The sequence below is a fragment of the Dermacentor albipictus genome, chromosome 2 (genome assembly GCF_038994185.2).
Source record: "Dermacentor albipictus isolate Rhodes 1998 colony chromosome 2, USDA_Dalb.pri_finalv2, whole genome shotgun sequence".
NCBI lineage: Eukaryota > Metazoa > Arthropoda > Arachnida > Ixodida > Ixodidae > Dermacentor > Dermacentor albipictus.
This window is the reverse complement of record NC_091822.1, coordinates 13,826,335-13,846,330: the sequence shown is the minus strand read 5'-3', so window position 1 is coordinate 13,846,330 and position 19,996 is coordinate 13,826,335. Positions and strand designations below refer to the sequence as shown.

The 19,996-nt window shown below is 46.0% G+C and overlaps 1 protein-coding gene across 22 annotated transcripts in view; it reads right to left on the bottom strand.

Moving 5' to 3' along the window:
• Nucleotides 1-19,996, bottom strand: part of LOC135910907 (inversin-like) — a 686,529-nt gene that overhangs the window by 629,448 nt on the left and 37,085 nt on the right. For all 22 annotated transcript variants that reach the window (XM_070533476.1, XM_065442979.2, XM_065442974.2 and 19 more), the window contains one exon: nt 17,842-18,036. In XM_070533476.1, the coding sequence (XP_070389577.1) occupies nt 17,842-18,036 (195 nt within the window). The remainder of the gene's footprint in view (nt 1-17,841; nt 18,037-19,996) is intronic.

Genomic DNA, 19,996 nt, shown 5'->3' with positions numbered 1-19,996 from the left:
CCACATGCGAACTGTGGCATTTGCATTGCAAACATTAACAGACACAGAATTAAAATACTCAGCTGGAGAGCGTGAAGCCTTGGCCTGTCTATGGGCCTGTGAGAAATGGCACGTTTATCGCTGGGGTCGGCTGTTCACCCTACCGATAGATCACCAGGCTCTTGTCGCCTTGCTCTCGTCCCGGAGTACAGGACAGCGGCCCCTTCGTATCGCAAGGTGGACCGCACTACTCCTGCGCTGCAACTTCAAAGTCCAGTACTGCAGTGGAGCCCACAACCAAGTAGCAGATGCTTGTCCCAAATGCCTGTTCCAGAAACAGAGGGTGGCTTCCAAGTCGATGAAGAGGTTGTGTCTTTAGTTACATTGCCTGTACATCTAGAGGATCTTCGGTTTGCTACTGCTGAGGATGGCATACTACAGTAGGTCACGCAATACATCCAATCACCATGGCCAACCCGGAAAACACTTCCGACAGAACTGACACCCTACCATGATGTACAGGAGGAGCTTTCTGTAGTGGATGGGCTTCTTTTGAGCACAGAACATGTTGTGGTACCTGCCAAGCTGACTGGTACCTTCATCCATTTAGCCCACGAGTCCCACCCAGGAATAGTCAAGACCAAGCAACGCATCAGGGAAAAGTACTGGTGGCCGTGTCTTGACAAGCAAGTGGAGACCACCATCCGAAGTTGCACTGTTTGCCAAGCCTCGGACAAGTGCGCAATGAACTTGCAGGCACCACTCCAGCCTATCCCACTGCCTGACAGGCCCTGGGACAAAGTGTCAATAGACATCATGGGGCCCTTTGAATGTGCACCAACTGACTGTCGGTTTGTCATTGTGGTGGTGGACTACTTCTCCAGATGGCCAGAGATTGCATTCTGCAGTGACACCACTTCCCGCATGGTGATCAACTTCCTCCTTGGTGTCTTTGCACGAGAGGGTTACCCTATAGAACTAGTCTCGGATCTAGGCCGACAGTTTACGTCAACTGAATTCGAATGTTTCCTAGAGGACAGGGGTACTAAACATTTCTTCTCTGCAGTTTACCACCCTGAAGTCAATGGTGAGGTGGAAAGGTTCAACAGCACCCTTAAATCTTATATACAACTCTCTCTGCTGGAGCAGCAACCCATCAAGGCCACCGTTATGGAATACCTGGGTATTTGTGCAATGAACTTACTGATTGCAGTGACTTTATTAGGCAATCACCACCAGTGACTTTACTATCAATTTATTAGTGCAATTATTTAGTTGGCCGCCACAAGCAGCGACAGTTTTTTGGTTGTATGCATATAACCTGCATTCTCTTGTTAGGGAGGGCTAGATGTGTCGTGCCTTCGCAACAGATGGCACTGCTGACGTGATGCAGGTCATATGCGACAGATGGCGCCACAGTGCTGTTGTGTATAAGTTACGTTCGCCAGAATAAAGGTTGTTATTGGCATGGAACCGGCAGTGATGTAGCCTCCGTATCGCTGGGTCAGCGACACGACAAATGCCTTCTCTCTTTCTCTCGAGCAACACTTCTTCTAGTATTCCCCCACAATGGTCGCATACGATGCGGGTGCGTGCAGCAAATGCACATGCCATAATGTCTTCTTCTTCGTTTTTTTCTTTACCAATACGTTGTCCTCTTGGAGGATGTACGAACTCGCATGCTTTGTTTAAAGATGGTTTCTGTCTTGTGTCAATATGCAGGAAATATATAAAGAGGTATGCTTTCTTCAAGGCACTGTTACAGTATGGGCATAACCAGATACAATTGAACCTCAATATAAGAAAATCAGAAAAATCGGCAATTTGCTTCGTTATATCAAATTCATTAAATTAAAATTAGATCTTTTATGCAAATAACTATGATTGCTGATGGACTTTTCTTACATGGAAAGGTCAACAAAATTTTCCAAATTATCACGAATCAGAAAAACTAAATTTAAATGAGACAAAGCTAATTTTGTTGAATCTGAGAGTTGGTGACAAAACATTTTGTGCTCTGTCGACTATATCTTCACATCGACGGGACGAAGTGAAGCCAGTCGTGCTTTCACGTCCAGTCCACCTCAGAGGCTGATAGTGTCACCCACAGTGAAATGATGCTCAAATGAAAAGCACCGGCAGTGGGTAACAAATTCTCTGACTACCTCTCGCTGCGTCTCCACAACTACAGATTATGCAACCTCCAGCACTAAGCAAGCAGCAAGACGACACATGATGCCAAGCCATCTCAGTTTGCCCAATCTTTGCACACACACAGTAGATTATTTAAAAAAACAGGGTGCACAGGCTACGTATATACTCGACACACTGACAGCCATGCACAGCCACCACCAAGCTACAAAAGGAGGTGCATGCCAACCTGTTTTCAACTGCACTATTATACGTTATCAATTCACCATTTTGTGGTGCAAAAAGGCCCTTTCATTGTGAACAAGGGACCCATACAGACTCTGAAACCCTGAATTGATATTACATATTATTTGGTGAGTGTATGTTTTAGTTTATTACCGTATGTATTCGATTATAAGGCAGTTACGATTATAGGGCAAGGGTGCAGTTGGGGGACGTAGGGAAAATGACTCAAGTGTGCACACTAATATAAAGTAATATAGAGGATTATAGGTTTGGCAGGTAGTTGCCCGAAATACCGAGTTACTAATACAGCTCAGACCACTTATATAACATGGCAGCTTATAGCGCAGAACCAGATATATATAGCGGTCTTTTTTGACTCCCATTTAACTTCCCGCATACCACTTAAAGTGCTACCGCACGAGTTGAAATATCTGTCATATTGTAGTTACTAGAAAACCCTGCAGACAAACGAGGCAGAGAGCATGCTGCTCAATGAGGTGCGCCAGCATAGGAAATAGCGAAAATGGCGATGTGGAGGAGAAGGAGATGCGGAGTGGGCGAACAAACAAGAGAGGTGGAAAAAAGCAAAACAAAATGCAATAGCAGCAAGTTGGCACAACGGGCACGCGCAGGTTGCCCTAGGCGACAAAGGTGCTTTTTGCTTAGCGGCACACAGTTCGCACCCAATGCATGCTCACTGTCGCTCTTTGACTCTTCAGTTAATGTGCGGAAAGTAAAAACAGTCACGGACTCATTGTTTTGGACACAAATGGCGTCACAAAAGCGTGAATTATCGGGCAGGCAGAAAAAACGAATTATGATGGTACAATCAATTTGTTGTTTTTTGCAACTCCAGCACCGCAAAAGATTAGGTCGAGGCCGTGAGGGCCCTTCATGTTCGCTCGTTGCTTAGTGCATATAACATATCGCACATACAACCTTGACTCTCCGACACCGTCAGTTTAAACAGTGTTCCGCAAATTCACAAGTTCAGAACATTGTCCACACGCAAGCGTCCGCTGTTCCTACCAATACACGTGCATGTACACAAACTTTGTGAAATGCGTTCTTGGCAAGTGCTCGTTGAGAGCCTGCGAACCCTGCTTCATGCACGCTGCCATCTGTGCAGCCTGTGCATGTGACCTCAAATCACATGAATGTGTATTCGTCTACAAGTACGAACATATATCAAGGGTGAGCTTCCCACAACAGCATGCCGCCCGACAAAACCACCAGCTAGGCCTAACCAGCACAGTCGTCAGGAGTGGGTGGCCAAAGTTGTGCTTTGGTCAAGAGTCCATGAAATGCTTCGCAGCGGCTGCATGGCACTTGGAAAGTAGAGGAACCACCTCGACAACGAAAGTAAGGGCACATCCCATTCGTATGCGTTGACTGGCGGACACATGCGGCTGCTTGGTCTACATGCTTTGCAGGTGCACAGCTTTTGAAGAATGTTGTGTTGGCTATAAAGCGGTACTGCTTACAGTGCAGAAATTATAAACTCCGGCGACTTACGTTATAAGTAGTCTATGCTGCACAGCCAAAACACAAAATTACGACCAGGAAATAGGTGGAAACATTTCAACACGTGGAGGCAGGCAGAGCATGGCATTCCCTATAGGAGATAACGAAACTGCATTCGTAAGAACTTTCCCTCAAGATGCGGCTTTGTGGCAGCATGTGCAGCGGTGCCGCAATATTCGTGGCCACAGCGGCGCCACATTTTAACAGTACAGCGGAATCTCGATGATACAATCACGGCTAATACGAATTTCTGGATGATACGAATTTTTCTTTGGTCCCAGCCGAGCCCCATTACTTTGCAACGTGCTAAAGAACGGTTGTTACGAATCAATTTTCGATCCGCGTCGGTTGATACGAAAATTACCGAAGACACTTTGGAAATTCTAAAGTGTGCTTGGCGACAGCCAGACGCTGCTGCCGTCTGCGCTCCGCTTTTTTAGCTTTGCTGTTCGGTTAAATGGCCAGTCGCTGCTGCCGTCTGCGCTCCAATTCACTCGCTTTGGTGTTCGGCGATATCGCCTGTCGCTGCTGCCACTTTCGTTTTGCTTCTCTGCCTTTGATACCCGGCGATCTAATCAGTCGCTGTTGGCGTTTCCGTTCTGCCTCCCTTGCTTTCGCATCTGGTGACATGTTCAGTAGTCGCATGCGCATTCGCTCCTTGTTCTTCTGGCGTTTGGTGTTGGGGGGAATCCGGCATCCACTGCCGCTTACCCGAACCGCTTGGCGCGCAATCACTGGGCCGCTCCGGAGCCATGCGTCACAGCCACTCGACTGTAACAAGACGTCTGGCGAAGGAGTGGCAGTGCAGCCATAGAGAAAGAAATTGTGCAGCTGCCACCGCCGATGCGCGCGCTCGTTCTACCGCTACTGTGTGACTTCACGGTTGCTATGCGCAGCTGCGCCCTCCACCGGCGCGCCAGTTGCTAAGGAAGGGAGGAGGTTGCGCCGCTGCGTGGAGGAGAGGTCACAGCATCTTTATTCTATGACCACAGTTGGCACGATTCCAGTGCACGGACGGACGCGACCGCGAGCATGAGCCGCGGTCGGCTCATGCTCGCTCATGACGGCCGCAAAAGAGAACAGCGCGCCGTCACGCGATTTCTCCCTTTCTCTTTTGGTGCGGAGGCGCGGACACGGCTCCGTACAGCGCAGAGGCTGCGACTGGGTGCGAAGAGTTTGAAGCGGTGGCATTTTTGTTGCTTTTGTGCTTTTCCTCCTTTTCCGCACGCTATCGACGGAGTAGCTGCTGTGCTTTGGCCGCGACGGTGAAGGACCACCACCGGCGGCTGAAACGCTGCACTCGCTCGAAGTTTTGAGGCGTGCTATGGCCACGGATGAAATCAGCGATGACACGTGCACGCGTTCTTATGGATTTGAACAAAGTCTGCTAAGTGACCTGACAAAGAAAAAGAAGCAGACGGACATTAGCGACTTTTTCTTCAAGAAATAAATGTTTTTTACGTACGTGTGCCTGAGTGAATTCACCTCTGACTCTTAAATTTGGCTAGTTTTAATTGTTCCGATGATACGAATTTCGGCTAATACGAATATTTTTCGTGACCCCGTGAGATTCGTATCATCGAGATTCCACTGTAATGGCAGGTTCTGGTTTTTATATCCGCACTTCACCACTACTGTTAAAATTTTGTAATTTTTGAAGCAGGTTACGAGCACAAAAATACAATACTGCTTCACCTGCCAAATTAATTGGTATAAATTCCATCATTGTATTAATCTGCATTTCTGGAAGTGTGGCGCCACTGCCATAATATTAAAACAGTATCTGAATCTATCAGCCTCACATATAAGTAGGGTCCTTCATTTTCGGTCTTTACATTTTTTGAAATTCGAGGGGCAAGAATTGGGTGTTATTGTTACAAATGGAAAATGAGGAGAAATTGCAAGTTTTGTTTTCTAGCAAGAAAATCGCTGAGAAACCAGTGGCTGCGTTGTCTGGCAGCCCGAAGTTACGGTAACATTCACAAACAATTAACACAAGCAACGGTCTCCTTTTGGACAAAAATGTTATATTTAAACAAGTGGCTTCCATGTTCCTTCCTTGGTATCAAACTTGATTCCCGCTTAAAATTTAATTTGCATACTAATGAGCTACAGCGGAAAAATTCCTATGGTATTAGGGTATTACTAAAAGCTAGATGTTACTTTGACTTCACTACTTTGGTCACCTTATACTATGCATTCATTCACAGTCATCTAAATTATTGTATTGCTTCCTGGGGTCAAACATATCATTGCCACCTTTCATCCCTCCAACATGTACAGAATCAAGCTATTCGCATTCTCACCTGGAGCAACCGACGTTCACATGTCACTGATCTGTACCGGGAACTGCACATACTCAATATTGACAATCTAACCAAATTTAATGTCTGCACATTTGCTTACCAAGCAGTTAAAGACCATAACCTTCTCAAATTTGTTCTTATCCGACACCTTACTAACTCAAATATTACGCGCTTTTCCTCCAATAACAATTTTATACTCCCTAAGGTACGAACTAACTATGGTTCACAAAGAGTAGCATTTTTTTTAATTAAACTTTGGAATTCATTGCCTTTTAACATTAACCCTTTCGCTGTCGGACCTTTCTGGCCGTGACGCACCCCCAGTGTCGGGTTGGTTTTAGGGAACGAGCATAACAGGGAATGAACATAGCAATTTATTTTTGATTATAATTGGTATACAAATAACATAGTCAATGCAATATGCACATTTCAGTGTTCTGCAGCTGTTGTTAGTAAACATCATCATCATCATCAGCCTGACTATAAAATCCGTTCAACATCCGAATCTGACAATGCAGAACCCTCTTCCTCGCATGCGACTCTGTCCGAGTTCGAATCCGAGCTCGGCTCATATTCTGAATCGGAATTGAGCCACCCCTCCAATGAGCAGAGGAAGGTCCTGCGCGCTCAGCCATCCGAAAGAAACCGCGCGCAGGGAGGAGGATGCGCTTTCAGTCGCCCGCACAAGAGAAATGGGACGTTGCGTGAACAAGACAGAGGGAGATGGAAAAAGGCTAAACAAAGTTCGAAGGGCTTTATGTTTACTGCTGCAAGTCGGAAGCGAGGGTGCCGCAAGAGAGCGAAAGCAGCAATCGAGTCACTCTTTTCGGAGAGGCAAAGGCACGTGCGCCTGAACTTGACACGCGCCGTAGCAGACACACCAACAGAAGAAAAATAAAAACCTTCAAACCAGCGGAGAAGGCAGAACAACCCTTGAACCCATAACCACACGCGCGCGACGCGTGATCCAGCGAACGCGGAGCCACCGCGCCACTCAGCAAAGAGAAAGTGGGGAGTGGCAGTCGCACCGTACTCTTCAATACATGGATTTGGACAGGTCGGGGCGAATATACGAACTTGTAGAAGGAGTCAACAGATAGCGTGGCCAATCCAGGAGCGCCAGCTTTGCGCTCAGGCGCGAAATTTTGAACGCGCGATAGAGAACGTACCGGTACGTCAGTGACATGTAGGGGGGGAAGCGCGATGACGTACCCGTACGTCGGTGACAGCGAAAGGGTTAAATGTGCCTTTTCTATATCATCATTCAAACATCAGCTTTGCGATCTCATGTTTAACCTGTAGCTCCGTTTATTGAATACGTCTTTTACAACACAACTTCAGTTCTGTCGTTTCTAATACTGTTTGCCTCGTTTCTTACTTCTGCTTAAGCCTTATCCCTACTGTTTTATATTTTGCATCATTGTGTATTTGCATTTGTATTTGCATTTTCGTATTTTTTTTTTCCTCGCTGCCTTTTTGCTGTCAAGTAGTATTAGTTCTTTTAACATTATAAAAGGTCCCCCTACAGTGTTTACACTATGGGACCTTTTTCTGTACTAAATGTCAATATTCTTGTATCTACACCAAGTATTCAATAAACTTCAAACCTTGCTGAACCTTGCTGAAAAGTGAAAGCACTTGCAGGATCACGTAATAGCATTGGCAGCTGCTCGCAAATCATGTGACACTCATTTCTACAAGTCCTTGTTCACAAGAATTATGAAAAGGGTCCTGAACCACCCCTCTGGCTTGGTGAAATGACATAGTCCGTGCATAGCATACACTGCTGTGAACATCTCGGCCAAGTTTCGCATTCGTGCATGGCGTGTAGAGCTAGCAAGCAAAGCGCAAAGTCACCTTTCTTTCAGACACTCTTTTTTCAACAGAAACCAGCTCCTCACTCTTTTCTGGACGCTTGATTTCGTAATATAGCTGGTTCCCATACATGGCTGCTAGTGCCCGATAGCTGACATCAATCAAGATGGGCATTTGGATCAGTGAGCTTCTTTCTACCGTCACTGTCTATAATTATTGGTGAAGTTTATTAAACAGGCTGAAGTAAGCGAAAATCTACTTTCGAATTTCGATAATTACATACTTCCGGAAGAAGACGACTATTGCCTGCTCCCGCTCAGCTGCGGCGGCCCGTGTAGCAATTAAACTTTGGCAACTATGCTTACCGGTGTGGTAGCCGTTGGGTCTCGTTGATTTCGAGTAGTTTTGAATGCTCAACTAGCCTCGAACTACGTGGACCTTAAGGTCGGATGGCACGCAGGCTTGCCAGCGTGTGGCAACTCCTAGCCGCCTCTGGTTAGATGCCTTGGCAGACTTATTGATAGTGGTTCAAGATGTGCAAGTTGGATGTGGCCACTATCCACCGGTAAAGTTGGTGATGGACAAAGTCAGCCCGTACCATGTAGCACGGTCTGATTGGAGCTTATGGGCACGAGCATGCACTCAAGCCCTGTTGTGCACATAGTAAATGCTACGCATAGTCGCCACAGCTGCATGTAGGTGTAGTCTGCAATGTAGCGTAGATACCGTGGCCACCGCAGAGTGCCCCAACAAGTCCGCTGGCTAAGCGCACTACAGCTCGCTGAGCACAACCGCATTTGGCTTGAGTTTGGCACGTCGTGGGCACTAAAATCAGAAGTAGTGACGTCTACGTTAATATCAAAAATCAAATTTGAACTGCGCACCACAGTGAAACTCAGGAGGTGGAGCTTCTGCTGAATACATTGAAGTACATTTTGTGGCAAAGTATTTCAGAAATAGCCTGTTTTAATTTGAAATGCATTTCTCCACTTCGATAAAAACTGGACGACAGAACGACCACAACAGCATGACAACGGTACTAGGACAATTGCATGACGACGAATGTATGACGATCATGGTGTGACGGCTAAGTTATCACATGGATGGATGGATGGACGACAAACAAACAGGCTCAAAACACCTGAAGTAGGTAAAGAACACTAATCGCATTAAATGTGGCTCAGCCTGGCTGCATCTTCGTGGCTCTACCATGCAAGTGCGCCACAGGCGAGCACCTCCCCACGAAAAGTTATCCTGGCCTGCTCTGCAACATTCATTCACAGGTCCAGTTTCTTGTTGTTGTAGCTTCCTTTCCTGCAAGTTTAAGGCTTCTGTGTTGCCTGTGTTATTGCGAGATTGCTAGCACAAAGTGGCAGAATCTGCTGTTCCCTGTGAAGTTGAAAATTATGCGTGGTCACTCACAGTGATATTTTCAGCATTAATAATACTTACAGCATGCACAAATAACAAGGACGAAGAAAAGAGACGAAACACGAGCACTGACTCACGACTAAACGTTTATTACATTTAAACAGCCACATAGATAGGAAAACTCGAGCATGCGTGCACCCACGCACCATACTATTCCCTCAACCAAAAGCGAAACAAGCAAGGCAAGTGCTGAAGCAAGAAGTCAAATAATTTTAATGAGTAGATGCTTCTAAAAAACATTTTTCCTTGTTGTGTAGTGCGAGTGATGCGTGGCTTACGCACCTGTCACCACATTTATTGATCAGGTAGGCCTCTGAAATGAGGCGGGCCTTTTCATTTTTTTTTGTCCACATTACGCATGTGTGATCAAAAATGGGCTTGCAACTACAGACTGTGCAATGGGTTGCCAAATGTGATAGACCAGGGTTCTTTAACTTGGAGGAATGTTTTTGTAACCTTTTGTTCATACACCGGCCTGTTTGGCCAATGTCACAAGACCCACAGGACAGGGAATCTCTTCCACAACATGGTTGTGGTACTCCACGAATTTAGGTCTGTGCTTTACTTTACATGAATTGTGTGCAACCGTATCTGACATTTGTACTCCTTGTCTGACATTTGCCTCCTTGCCGACCATTTCAGCAGATCGGAATGCATTAGATGGGACCCTTTTCAGTGTCAACATCTGGAAACAAGTGGATTACCGTGGCCATCAACTGCCTTACCCGCTACACCTACACCAAAACAAGAGCCCTACCCAAAGATAGTACTACAGCCTAAGTGGCGAAATTATATGTCGAGAACATCATGCTATGACATGGTGCACCAGAAGTCCTCATTATTGACAGAGGAACGGCTTTTTCAGCTGAGCTTACCCAAGCCATCCTGCAGTACAGCCAGACAAATCACAGGAGGACCACTGCCGACCACCTATAGACGATTGGCCTAATGGAATGTCTGAATGAGATGCACGGTGGCACGATAGCGATGTACGTCAACAACATCGAACACAAGATGTGGGATGCTGTGCTTCCATACGTAACCTTCGCTTATAATACAGCAGTACAAGAAATAACACAGATCACACCGTTTAAGCTGGTTTACAAAAAGAATCCAACAATGACTCTGGACGCCATGCAAGTCACCGAGGAAGAGAACCTCGATAATGCAGCATAGCTCCAGAACACCAAAAAAGCCCGACAGCCCGCCAACCTGCGCATCAAGAACCAGCAGAGGACCGACCGCCGGCACTACAATCTTCGACAACGATACGTGGAATACAAGCGTGGCGACCGTGTTTGGGTTTGGACCTCGATACACCGCCGCCAACTTAGTGAGAAGCTTTTACGCCACTATTTCAGACCCTACAAGATTATCTGACGCACTGGCACAGTGGATTATAAGGTCATGGCAGATGGTATTTTGCAATCACGGCGATGCTGCTTACAACCTGAAATAGTCCACATCATGCACCTTAAGACGTTCAACCTACGCTAACGGACTTTGGAACTTTGCTTTTTGTTGCTTTTTCTTTATAAGTGTGCTTTCGTTTTTCTCGAGTACTTGTTTATCTTTCTCGGGAGACCGCTTTTCACCTGCTAACTGATGGTAAACGTTATCACTCAGCGTGAGAAATGCCTTCATGTATTGCCAGTTCCTCGAACGTTATCAATGGTTCTATCCGTTGTCTGCTTTCACCGCACCTTGCGTAATATGATTGTAGGTTCGGCACAAATTGTGCAGTAATTTCTGGAAGACGCTTACGATTACTCTGGAACCTTTGATGACCCATGTATAAAAGCCCGCATGCTTGACCTGCAGATTAGACTTTCATGATCACTGACTGAGTTCGTCGCAGTTATGGCGCTTTGAGCGTGGCCTGTTCTTGTGGGTGCGAGTTCACCTAATAAAAGCTTAGTTTCATCATTCACGGTTTTACCACTTTGTTCTTTATCGTCACTACTGTGTGACATATAAAGAACACCGTAGCAATACCGTGAAAGACAAAATGAACTTTTATTGTGTGAATCTGTGCCCACAAAAACAGGCTACGCTTAAAAAACGGCGACAGCGGCGAACACAGTCGGCGATCCTCAAAATCTCGTCCGCGGGTCAAGGGCGTTGACTTTTATACATCAGTCGTCGAATGTTCCAGAGTAATCGCTGGGACCCGTTTGCCTTCTACAAAGTTCTACGTTATTCGCCTCGCGCACACATGCAATCAGATTACACAAGGTTCAGCCACAGACAGCAGATGGAACAATCAATAACATTCCAGAAACTTCCAATACATGCAGGCGCATCCTGCGCTGTGCGATAAGATTTGTTAGGCGGTGAAACGTGCACGCCTGATAAAGATAAACAAGTAAACGTGTCAATATTTAAGCAGAAGATTTGGGACTACTTCGTGTCACCAAAAGTACCATATAGTGCGGAATATAGGTCGAGGTTTTTTCCAAAAAATATTACTAAAAGTTCACCCCTCGACCTATATACCGGCCCTTGGCACAACATGACTAGTCGTCTGGCAACATGTAGGAGCGCAGGCCTTTCGGAATCCGCATTGTTATCGCCTCCTTGGTGACCGACGCGGCCCAACTCACGGGCGCTGCGTGGTGCACCCAGAGCTCGAAGACGGTGCCGGATTTCGTCAGCGAGCATCGTGCCAGATCTTTGCCAGTGACAGCAGAACTCATCCGCATCAAAGCTATTGAGATCACCCATCCGGACTGCCCAAGGAACAATTCAACGGCTCCATTTATTGGGTTCGTCGCTTCATGCAATGCAAGGGATTCGCACTTCGACGGCGCACATCAATCTGCCAGAAGCTGCCAGAGGCATACGAGGGCAAGCTGGTCGAATTCCAGTGCTATGTTAACCGGCTCCAACAGCAGCATGGCCACATATTGGGAGAGATCAGCAACGCTGATGAAACGCCGGTGTGGTTCGACATGCCGTCGCCCACCACAGAGTGCGAACGCGGCGCAAAAGAAGTCAAGCTTCTTTCTACGGGGAACGAGCATTCGCGCTTCATGGTGATGCTCGCGTGTACTGCAGACGGCACAAAGCTGCCTCCATACATAATATTCAAGAGGAAGACACTGCCGAAAGAGGCTTTCCCGCGGGATGTCGTTCGCGTGAATGAAAAGGGCTATATGTACGAGGCCCTCATGCTCAATTGGATTAAGACCGTCTGGAATCGGCGACCCAGCACACTCTGCGGTGTCCGAGCGTGCTCGTCTTGGATGCCTTTCGCGGGCATCCAAGACGAGCACGTGTGAAGCAGGCACTCCGCGACGGGAGGACGGAACTCGCCATCATTCCGGGAGGCAAGACGTCAACACTTCAGCCACTGGACGTCGTGCTCAATAAGCCCTTTAAAGACCGTGCCCGTGAACAATATAATCAGTGGATGGCCGGCGAAAACCCGACGACCCCAACCGGCTGGCTGCGCAGGCCGCCTCTCGCCACTGTGGCCACATGGGTGTCGCAGGCTTGGCACTCGCTGCCCGACGATATGGTAGTGCGGGCATTCAAGAAGTGTTGCATTAGCAACTCCTTGGACGGCACCGAGGATGACATGTTGTGGGACGCAGCCAGTGAAAAGCAGTCGTCTTCGGACGAGAGTTCAGACAGCTCAAACGAATGAGCAGGTGATGAGTCTGGCGGCACCACTAAATAAAACGAAGTTTTGTGCCTTATAATTTTTATGTTGACTTCTTTGCTTCAATGCAAGGGGATCGACCTATATTCCGCCTCGACCTATATTCCGCATTATACGGTAAGTAAACCAAAAGTAAGCCAATTTCATCAATAATGTGCTGTTACAAATGGTATGTGTTTCATGTTGTCCAAATGTTTAGAATGTTTATATTATGTTATGCCCTATATCAAACTGGTAGGTGTTTTTTCCTGCGTTTGATATAAGTGGGTTGCAGAGCATATTGGTGCAATTGCCATGCTAATATGTTTTTGCTTTTGTTGCACGTTGTGGTACAAGCTAGTGTCCAGGAAGAAGGGAAAGATTTCGGCTCGCAGAGTTATAAAGTTTCTTCACCTCAAGGGTGATGGCGCACAGCAACTTCATTATGAAATTGTCTGTGGCTGCCCATCATATGCCACTGTTGTGGAAAAGAAACTCCCAAACTGCAGTCACATGTCTCAGACTGACAAGCCTAGGGTTGGCCAAACCTCTTTCACTGATGATGTGGCCACAATGAAGAAAGTGGAATACAGTCCAACCTCAATATATGGAACACGGATATATCGAACTATTGCATATGTCGAACACTTTCTATATCACCTGAAAAATCTGATGCATTCTTAATTTTTTATTTCGAACGAGGTCAGAGGTAAAATGGATATATCCAACTCCACCACCCTAGACCACGTGTGCTCTATTGACAGGCGGTGAGAGCTTTCTCACAATCCCCAGAGACTGCGGAGTCGTGATGGGTGTTCCCAACTGCTGCGCACTATAGCTGCACACATCAATCGCGCCGAAAATGCCATTTGAACGCAGCAGTGTACGCACGTAGCGGCTTGGCTAGTTCCACAACGTCAACAACGCATTGCATTTGCAGCACTGACTCCTCCTCGGTGCCATACTCTGCACCTCCCGCGCCTCGCAAGGACTGGCGGATTGCATCCACAAAGACGCGCAACAGTGCGCGCTCACTGGGCTTACTCATAGATGTCTTAGTAGACGCCACTTCATACTTTGTTATTGAGAGTGTTTCAAGATGCTTCGATTGATGGACGTGGAGATCGCAGCAGAAGTAGTGGCCAAACGAAGACACTGCCGAGGTTGATCCCACAAGTGCTTTGTTGCCTCGCTCCCGACTTCAACTGAGGCTGTAGCTGCTTTGACCCTTCTGCACTGCTACTGCGGCGCATAGAGTATAAAGTATGAAGTATGAAGCTTCAAGAGAGTATTTACTGCACCACGATTGGTTCATTGATTGATTTGTACAAGTTCTTTATGCATTTTCTATGTGATTTTATATGACGCATCCAGTTATATCGAACTATTTCACGATCACCATGCTCTGTAATATATCGAGGTTCGACTATATTTCTAATAAAGGGAATGTGGCACAATGTAAAATAGCATATGGAAGAAAAGGGAGATGGCAGAAAGAATGCCAGACACTCTTTCTGTTGTCTCCTTTTTTCTTTGGTATGTTATTTTACAGTGTGCCATGTTGCCTTAATTAGCTATGCACCAACTCACCCAACATAGTGTGGAACATTTTAACCTGCAAAAGCAATGAGTTACCATTCAAATGATCATGCATGATGAAAGAGGCAATGGCAACGTGTGAAACATACTTCCCGACAAACTGCATAGGTCTAACGTGTCTGCACATTGAGCACGTCGGCTGCTAGCTACTCTCCAGAGGCAAACACGATGCCAAGGCACTTTCAGAGCATGACGAAGTGGACTTTTTAAATTGTTTTACAGTAGAACCTCGTTAAACTGTTTAAAGACTTTTAAACTGTTAAAAACCTCGTTAACCCGTTTAAGGAGTAGTTTCGTTTGAACAGTAGTAAAGTCAAATCCCCTACTCAGCAGCCATTGAACATAGTGTGTTTTATGTCCGCATAATCCGTACCAGCTTATTGCGTATCGGTTAACGCGTAGTGTTTCCACTTTTCGTCATGCATTCACGGTGGTACATCGTCCCCATTGGGTGGTCCGGCAGAACAACAAGCTTTAGAGATCAGAATAACGGCCTCCAAGCACACTGTGCGTTTGCACGTGAAGCCACATCAACATCATTTCGGCGCCGTGCCAGAGTGCTGTGGAGTCATGCAAGCTAGGACTTGCATCATGCCGACGCTCGGATAAAAAACACCGGGTGCTCAGCTTAGAAAAATAATTGGACATCTTTTGTGCAACCGAATGTGGCATGAAGAAGTCGGCACTGGCACGTGATAGGAATCTACCGTTGTCTACGGTGTGTGGTATTTCGAATGCGAAGAAGTTACTTCCCTGCAGCGACCACAAAACGATGTCGGCTAGGAGGTTTGACATTTCACCATCGCTGCCTCTGTTGTTGCCGAAGTGTTGCCAATAACACAGAAAGCGACAGCAAGGGCAATTCAGGCCTGACAGTGGCAGAAGCTGCGAGTTATGTCAGTCTCATGTATGCAGTCGTCGCGACGAGAACAGCTCCCCACAGTGAAAAAGGCGCCGCAATGCCAATGAGGAATCTGCCATGCGAGCGTTTGCTGAGAAGAGGGGGCTGGCTGAAAAGCAGGCTCTGAGCTTCAGTAAGTTCGAGGCCGCTGTCGTCGCTACTAGGCCGCCGCGGCATCAAACGAAAATAACAGACTTTTGTCGCACGAAGTGAATCAATACTGCATGTTTTTACCCTTTCATCGCACTCTCTCCGAGTTCCGTTTTTGACAGGTAAGTGGGCGATCTCATGCTATTTCTTTTAAGCAGTACTACCATTTAGTACATACTTTTTCTGAGCTCTGGCCACCTACGGTTTAATGAGGTTTCACTGTACATATATCCATGGGCAAATGTTTGATCTAACTCAATGGTGCTTTAGAGACCACAGAGATGAGCAAAGAGTAACAGCACTCTGATTACCCTCCGCCCAAAAAGGCCAAGGCCTGCGTGGAAGCTCATTTTGTCGGTATTCTGGGATTGTAATGGAGTCATCCTGACAGATTACATTAACAAAGGTCTGGCTATCAACAGCACACATTACTGCTCACTATTCAACAAATTACGGCATGCTTTGAAGCAAAAATGTCATGGTATGCACTTCAAAGGCATCCGCCTTCTCGCTAGCAATGGACCTGATCACTCATCTCAACGTACCGCGTTGGAAGCGATACAACATGGCTATATTAAATACTGCAAAACTATCCAATTTATTCTCTCAATCTCAAACAAGGTTGCTTCAAGAAATCGAGACTCCACTGAGAGGTCGGCGACTTGATGATCCACAGATGTGAGAAGTCATTCAATATAGGTTGAGCACTGCTTTTTCATGAAGCTTGAAAGCTTCTACAATGAAGGCCTATGGAGAATTATAAATATCTGTAGGAAATGTGTGAATTTTAATTGTGACTAGAGAGAATTTTTAATAACTTCCAAGGTAAAATCAAGCTTTTTATTTATTTATTTCTCGGTGTTCAAAACTTTTTGCACCTTCTTGTACTCTTTTCACAAAGAAGCAGCTTCTCCATAGTTGCCACGGTATCAGTGGCCTCAAATTGACAAACACATTGAAAAATGCATATAGCACTGTAGTGTTTGTCAATTAGCTGATTAATTGGCTAAGCTATTTTTCACTCCACTTCCAACCTGTATCATGGGCACAGTGCCTGTGGCAAAAATTTGGAATGGACATATAGTAGGTTCTTACCAAGGCCAGCCTATGCCATGACACTGATAGCTAATCATTCGAAATGCCCAGAGATCTGTTCCATGTCTTCTGCTACTTCACAGGATGTCAATGACTACCTGTTTTCCATTTTTAGCAGACAGAGCTTTCCCGAGTCGATTGCTACTGATAATGGGCCAGCAATTTCTGAGCAATTCATTTATTTCTAAGCAATTTGAATATTATTCTGAGAGTGTCACCCTTGTGGGCTTTTAGTATTAAATTTCGCACTGTAGCTCATGGTCTTGCAGCATGAACTGAGACTAGACGAGAAAACAACACGCATGGATCCACTACTGATAATGATGTAGCACTTACATAGCAATGTTACTGCAGTAATTTTGCTTGCCAATCATAATACTATCAGCAAATTTATTCAGCAGGCAAGTGTTCAAGAGAACAACAACGCAATGGGCACCTTTTATGGAGGCTTGAATTCTTTCAGTTGAGTACTTCAAAAATGTGTTTTTCGTGTGTAGCCGCAGTTAATATTCAGAGCAAGAATATGCTTTGAACTGAATGAATTGCGAAAATGCACAACACCGCAAGTGCCGTTACATTTTAATTTCATTAAATACGTTTGTGTGGCACTGTGCAAATGGCTTTGAACTTTAAGGTACTACAAAGAACTTGTAAACTTTAAATGATACAACTTTTTCAGTTGATAGTAAGCACTCTTCTCCCATATATGCCATCATTTTCCCCTTTCGGCTCTTCCTAACAATTAATCCATACCAGCTCGCCAAGTTCACTATTCCTTTTTCAATTTCTGTGTCCGTGGAGCATGGCTATGACAAACATGCAACCTGCTAGATGGACACGATAGGCCTCAGTGAACACCCACCTAGTCAAGGTTACACTAATTAAACTTGAGTTACTGCAGCGCCGAGGTACACTTCACACATAAAAGGCAAGACTTGCCATTGGAGCTCAATTCAAATGGTCCCTTTTTATCTGCTTCCTTTCCTACAATGAACCAATGAGAATGAGTTGCCCAGCCTCACCTTCAGCTTGTCCTGCAGGTCCACTTGGCTGACATCCATGCAGTCGAGCACCATGCCTAGGATGCTTCGTGCCAACTGTGCAGGCCAGCTGGCTGCCGCTGCTGCCACACAGTGCAGAGGAGTGCATCCATGCACATCCCCCCTCGCCCAAGGTGCACCTGCAGCCAGCAGCAGGCGCACCAGGCTCCGGTGGCCCTGCACACGTTGTTAGGTCAGCAGGTACAGACAGCACGGCATAATCAGAGTGCAATGTCCCTAGCTCCAAGGTAGCTTGCTTAGTCTAGAGCACACAGAACACGAAACGAGGTTAACATAGCAAGTGGCATGCAGTACAGGCCTACAGAATTCACTGAATGATCCACACACTGTCAGAGAAGGAAGTTCAAAACAAAGTCATGTTGGTCTGGTTGGCGATCTTCAGAACTGAACATATTGGGCATGGGAGGGACTCCACGATGATGGAGGTGGACAATGACATGGCCTACATGTTCAATTATGAGACGTGTCTGGCTTCCTTGAACAGAGCGCCTGGAAGCTCATTATGCCACAATAATGAACATGTTGGCTAAGCTTGTCATTGCCAGAGGCAGCTAGACTATCACTAGTACAAAGTTTATTCTTACAATAGGGTACTGGCACATCATGGACTCGGTCACATTAATGAATTAGGTGGAAAAGCTTAAAATTCTCCTGCCATCAGGGAAGTGTGGCTACATGCTCATACTTGGACATTTTTTGGTGGGTGTGCCTACACACATCAGTCACCTGAAGTTATAGCTGTAGTCACTATTGTAAGTAGGGTAGCGCAAAAGAAGGGACTCATAAACAGCGCAATTGCAGACTTCAAATTATATTTCAAAAATCCAAAGCAGGTGATGTATAAAAATATGTCCACCTGACATGTGCCAACAGAATGTCAATAAAGGCAGACGGAGAATGTCATCACAGCTTTGGATATACACCAAATCTTAAACCCTGCCACCAGTACTACTTATGGTCATGCCAAGTACAAAGGCTCAACACACAACTCATGCAAATGGCCAAGTGCAACAGCTACAACACACACTGGGGCAGCATGTAAAGAATCGATATGACTGAAACCACAGGTAGATAAAAGAAAATAGTGCATAACAGCTCCAAGAACATGCCACACAAAGTGCCCTGTGCATGTGAGTGAACATGTCAAGCTTACAAACAACAACCACAAAACACAGCAATAAAGGCCAGTGAATAAGCACCTTCTGCAGAAAAAAGAAGAACAGCTGAATGATGAACCAGGTGGTCCTAAACTAATTTTCATCAAACCTATGCATATCAATTTTCAAAGCAAATTAATTGTACCAAGATAACCCACATAAAGGTCAAAAACAAAACCGTTAAAGGTGGGGAACACAACCATCCAAAACTAATAACAATGAGACTGCAAGGGAGTGTGAAGAGGTAGCCGCCATAGCAACAGCTTGTGTAGGCCGTCTAGCCATGGTGCAGTGGAAGCGGCCAACACCCCACTGCTCAGGTCAAGCGGGCTAGTGTGTTCTACTTTCCCGCTACCTGCAGCCATCTTCGCCTTCTTTGGAGGCAACAGTTGTGCAGCTACACAGCCCCTTTCCTAGAGTGAAGCACAATTGAAATAAGTCCAATGGTAAAGTCCATGTAAATTCTGCAGATGGTGTTGTCGTTGGTAGTGTCAGGTTCATGCGATCCCAAAGAGATGTACCAGGCAGCACCGGCAGCGTAGGTTGTGAGCGAGGCGCAGCCACAATGACACCGCAGCGCAAAATCACGACCTGCCGAAGGTTCTTATACAGATACTTGGGCCTGTCGAAGCCAGAGCTCCAAAAGGAGACCATCTGGCAGCTCGGGAATTATGTGGAAGTAATGCAAATGTCCATCACCTATGTTGTTGACATAGAAGTGATTCTCGGGCTGAAGAAACCAGATGGCAAAGCTGCTCTTGCAAAACTTCGGTAAGCCATGCATTCATGAAGGTGGCAAGAGGCAAGAAGGTGGAAAGAAGGCAAGAAGGTGGCAAAAGGCAAGAGTTTGACGTAATAGTTCTGCGGAAACCCGCAAGGTGGAGAGAAGTAATTAACTAAGGTTAACTAAGTAAATATCAGACATCCATCCATTCGTACCATTCTTGCTTTTGCTTCGA